Source organism: Melanerpes formicivorus, unplaced genomic scaffold, assembly GCF_026170545.1.
Source record: "Melanerpes formicivorus ecotype bairdi unplaced genomic scaffold, bMelFor1.0.p_v2 SCAF_19, whole genome shotgun sequence".
Lineage (NCBI taxonomy): Eukaryota > Metazoa > Chordata > Aves > Piciformes > Picidae > Melanerpes > Melanerpes formicivorus.
The window spans coordinates 7,449,740-7,454,630 of NW_027142371.1; the positions used below are offsets into that span (position 1 = coordinate 7,449,740).

The 4,891-nt window shown below is 44.0% G+C and overlaps 1 protein-coding gene across 1 annotated transcript; it reads left to right on the top strand.

The window, feature by feature from the left end:
- Window positions 1-949: 949 nt before the first annotated feature.
- PFDN4 (prefoldin subunit 4) lies at window positions 950-3,611 on the top strand. Its single transcript, XM_068149966.1, has 4 exons — window positions 950-1,078; window positions 1,991-2,098; window positions 2,761-2,904; window positions 3,212-3,611. The coding sequence occupies exons 1-4, from the start codon at window positions 1,055-1,057 to the stop codon at window positions 3,341-3,343; spliced, it is 408 nt and encodes a 135-aa protein (XP_068006067.1). The 5' UTR covers window positions 950-1,054; the 3' UTR covers window positions 3,344-3,611.
- The last annotated feature ends 1,280 nt before the right edge of the window (window positions 3,612-4,891 follow it).

Sequence of the window (4,891 nt, forward strand, 5' to 3'; positions counted from 1 at the left end):
TAAACACCTTTCTGAGCCTTACATTGCAGGCTTGTTGCCATCCCCACCCGACAGTGGCACACACTCCAAAATGTTTGTAGTTGAGAGGTATTTAAATATCTGAAAGCTGGTGGGTACTGGAGATGCTTGGCACACTCAGGCAGGAGCTGATCAGAGAGTCTCAAGCAGTCTCAGCTACTGCTGGCAGCATGTGCCAGTGCGGATGCCTTCAGAAGCCCTGCCAGTTCCAAGTGCTCATGTCGCTTAACATCCACATGTGCACACCCACAAAGCCCCAGGCTTTTGGATCACAGACCTTGTACCTGCTGCACCTGAGCACCAGAACATACAAAGCCTCTCCCCAGCGGTTGTGAAATGCTGGGATGACCTGGTTTGGGTTCTTTTTTTGTTTTGTAGCTGTGAGAAGCTAAATAAGCATGTGGAGGCAATTACACTGCACAAATGCCAGCTGTCCCTGTTGCTGTTTAGAAGCTGCCAACTGGCCTTTTCAGAAAAATATTTATTTTTGCTTAAAAAGTCCTTCTGCAACATGAACTCAGGCCTTTTCCACCTCCGTTCCCAGGAAGGCAGCTCGTTTGGCTGTCAGGGGCTGCGGACAGTTCAAAGGCGGCCCTGGCCCAGGCCTCAGAGTGGGAATGGCCCGACGGCCCATGTGCTCCCCCCTCGGGGGCCATCCCTAGTCAAGATTCGTCTCGTGTCCCACCCTGGCCGGCGGCGGCTCCTCAGCCAGGCCCTCCCGCACTCCCCCGTCCTTGCAGCACCGGCACCGGGAACCCAAACCGCCGACCCCATCCCATAGCGCCACCTAGCGCCAGGCAGAGGGGCGGAGCCGCCGCACTTCCCCTTTAAATGGGACGTACCAAGCGCTGAAGGGTGGGTTGAGGTTTACTGGGTGTTTTGCGGCTCTTCCAGGGAACCTGACGGATTGCGGACTGTGAGAAGTCCCTAAGCCGTACAGAGCCATGCCATTGGATGCTTTCGCTCATATTGCTTCACAGTCCCATGTCCCCTGCTACCCCTCTGTGGGGAAGGTGAATAGTTCCGTCCTGCCAACATGGCCGCCACCATGAAGAAAGCGGTGAGTGCGGGAGGTGGGCATGGGGGAGATTTTGTCTCTTCCCGGTCTCTCATTTCTCCATGACCTCTCGCCGAGGAGGGCGCAGCCTCTCCGATGTCTCCTGGGGCAGTCTAGCTGGGCTCTCCGATTGTGGGGGCTGTCGTCTCTCGGTGCTGGACGGCGAGGCCATGTCGCATTGGCGTTGTCTCCTGTCGCTTTCCCCTCCTCGCTCCTGCACCACAGAGGAGCATTCGTGAGCTCCTGGTTCCCGCACATGCAGCCCTGCGGGCGCAGCACTGCGCGGAGCCGGGAGGGGTTTTCTTGTTTATGGGCTGCTGCCGGATGGGGCCAGCCCTGGATTAGGCCCTGCTTAAAATGCCCCAGTAACTTGTCGGTGGGTATGGTCCTGGCATTACCTTGGCTTTGTTGTGCCATCAGACGTGCAAGTGCAGAATTGGTTCCGGAGTGTGCTGGTGCAGTTACAAACCTGCAAAAGCTCTTTCCGGCTGCACAAAGTGCCTGCAAGTGGAGGACACCAAATCCGTGTCCAGCAGGGGGTCACCCGTCCCAGCCCCTGCCGTTGCCTGTCAGGGAGAGCCTGCGAGAAGCGCGGCCCAGTGGCCTTACCATCTCGGCTAAGCAACTGACATGAAATAATGTCGGAGCAGAGGTACTGGATTCAACTGTCAAAGAAAAAGCCTTTGGCATAAGGGTGCTGTGGGTGCCTGGTGTTTTAACTGGATATTACTAAACTCTCTGCCAAGCTAAATGTGGGTGTTGGTGAAGGCCTCAAGTAGGCAGTCTAAGGAATTGGGTATAAGCAGAATGTGGTGGCTGTAAGACTTCCTTTTCAGAAGCTTTGTAGGGATAATCTTATTGTGTGATTCAGGTTAATGTAAGAAATGAAGCCTTCATTTAGATCTCTCTTTGCAGGCTGCAGAAGATGTCAATGTAACTTTTGAAGATCAACAGAAAATTAATAAGTTTGCAAGAAATACTAGCAGGATCACAGAACTGAAAGAAGAAATAGAAGTAAAAAAGGTATATTTGGTTCAAATACCACTTAATTTTTCATTACCCTGAATTCACTTTCAGCTGTAACAGAAAATAGCAGCTGTGGATTACTGTAAGCAGTGCTGTGGATTACTGTAAGCAATGCTTTGGTTCTAATATGAAATTTCTGATACTTTGAAAATAGCATTAAAGTGGGAAAAGAAGTCATGAGAAATAAAGGCTACTAGTATATTTCTGCATGTAGTTCTTAGAACTCTTTAGTGGTCACATACAAGTATTATCTATATATAATGAGAGTCTAAGAAATCCTAGTTTTGAAATAAGTGTTTTCCATCCTGTTTATTTTTTTCCTATTGTCTAGTTAAATACAAAGGAATTTTTTTAAGAGCATACCAGATATTACTCAAATCTACTGTATTTCCTTTGTCTAGGTCAGTTAATTGTCCTATTAATGATAGATAGTGGAAAAATGACTAGAAAATTTGACTGGTACAATTCCACTGCATTTAATACTTATGCTAAATTACAGCTCTGGAACTATTACATGTGTTATTGTCATTCTGGTGGGTAGGATCTTTGCCCAAAATGTGGTGTGATGAAGCTCATTAGTTACCTGATAGCATAGGAACATATCTAACTACTGAAATAATTTACAGTACAATTTACACCTTTCTTATCTTGATAAACAGAAACAGCTTCAGAATTTGGAAGATGCTTGTGATGACATCATGATGCTTGATGATGGTGATTCACTTCTAATACCCTACCAAATTGGAGATGTCTTCATTAGTCATTCCCAAGAGGAGACTCAAGAGATGCTGGAGGAGGCAAAGGTTTGTCTGGGCAGAAGGGAGCTCCTTCACTGCACTGACTGCTGTAATGTGATGAGGATTGGAACGTGATAGTCTGTTTGTCCCTTGAGTGTTTTGCTTTCTGAAGGTCATGTTTGGTGTATGATTTGGGGAGGGGAGGGGAAGGAGGGGTGCATGCGTGGTAAGTCATAACAGGATGACTTTGGCCCCATAATAAGCATTATGGCCAAAAGGTGGTAAAAGGGTACCACTTCATTATTTGTGGTGCTAACAAACATGGGCTCTCTTGTTTTACATAGTGTTGATTTTCATTTTATTCCTTTTCCAGAAAAGTTTACAAGAAGAAATTGAAGCTTTAGAATCTCGAGTGGAATCAATTCAGAGAGTGTTGTCTGACCTGAAAGTTCAGCTCTATGCAAAATTTGGAAATAATATAAATCTCGAGGCTGAGGACAGTTAAAGGTGTTATGAATATACCATACAACTTCTCCTTTATTAAATATTTTGATAACATTGTTCCAATTACATTAAAAAAAAAAAAATATCACCACTGTTTTTTCCTTTCCTGTCTTGGGTTCCGGCTATTTAATAAGAACTTTCTTATTTTGGTTATTGTAGTTATTTATTAGATTAAGAAAGCATTGGCTTCATACTGTTGGCAAAGCATCAAGATTGGAGTATTTGCATTTTTTATTAAAGCAATAAAATCAGGCACGCATTGTAGTTTCCTTGGTCTTGTTTTCCACTCAAGAAAATACTTAAGTATAAAATCAGTAGAAATGTGGAGGCTTTGGTTTGCACTGTAATGGTTATTTGCTAGGAGTTCCTCTGTGATGTATAGGGTATGCTTTAGTTGTAGGGCTGCTGACAGCAGCCTTCCTGGAAATACTAAATCTCTCCTCTTGTCTTGCAGTCTTAGCTCAGATAGTGTAAACGCTGGTAGCTCAGTGCACAGCCTGGCGACAAGTTGGCAGGGGAGAAAGGAGAGCTCTTGAAAGCTTCCATTGGTAGTGAAGAAAAGCTTTTGGTGTCACAGTTGTATTCAGTCATTTACTGCTTTGTGTTTGGAATCACAAAAGATGCTGTAAGTCAGTGGTGAGTCTTAATTTCTTCAAATTTTCCCAAACAGTCCTTCTCTAAATCCACATTTATACATCAAATTGCTATCAAAATTGTGCTTGGATGATTGTGCTGTGCCAACGTCAATCCCTGGAGCTATGCTTCTATCATGTAATACTTAAATAGATGACTCCTTACATCCTTGAAACAATGTACTGCCTCACTGTAATTCTGATTTTGACCTTTTTTCTTGCTTTGATTAATGGAAATACTTGCTCATTATGACTTTGCCAAGATCTAATTTCTACAAAACTTAAGTCATCTTTTTAAGCTGATAACCAAACCAATGTGGACAGAGAACAGTAATTGTTCTTATTATAAAAATATACTAATTACTTACAAAGTGATAACTACATACCTATCACATCTCAGTTGTGTAGCATCTTTTTCAAACAGGGTGAATGTTTGGGGGGTGGAAAAAAAAAACCCAGACATTTAGTTTCTCTATTGAAGTAGTTTTAACAGGGTTGTGATTTGGAACCTGGTCTTCAGTGCACTGGTGAGATGCTGCACAGGTGGACTGTTTATGAACTACAGCATTGTAATTCACATAGTCGTTTATGTAAGTTTGTTGGCAGCGTGTGTAAGGTTTAGCATAGCCATAAGAGAAGATTGTCTTCAACAGCAAAGAGCTGACACCTCCACATGAACACTTGTGTGATGTACACTGTGTATCCCCTGATAGCTGTAAGTCTCAAAAGCTGTTCTGTTTAGCCCTACCATTTCCTAAGTTTATTTTTTTTGGTGGAATTCCGGTTGTTTTTATGCTCCTTCTGCTGGCCATGTGTACAAATACTGTGCCTTTAAGTTGTACAGGTTTTTTTTAACCTTGTTTTTCTGACTGCTTGTGGTTTTAATTCAAGTTTATGCCTCAGGAAAGGGTTCCAAG

Coding starts and splice junctions, on each gene's coding strand:
- PFDN4 (XM_068149966.1), top strand. CDS start 1,055: ATGGCCGCCACCATGAAGAAAGCG. Junction 2,099..2,760: donor AAGAAATAGAAGTAAAAAAG/GTATATTTGGTT, acceptor CTTGATAAACAG/AAACAGCTTCAGAATTTGGA. Junction 2,905..3,211: donor AGATGCTGGAGGAGGCAAAG/GTTTGTCTGGGC, acceptor TTCCTTTTCCAG/AAAAGTTTACAAGAAGAAAT.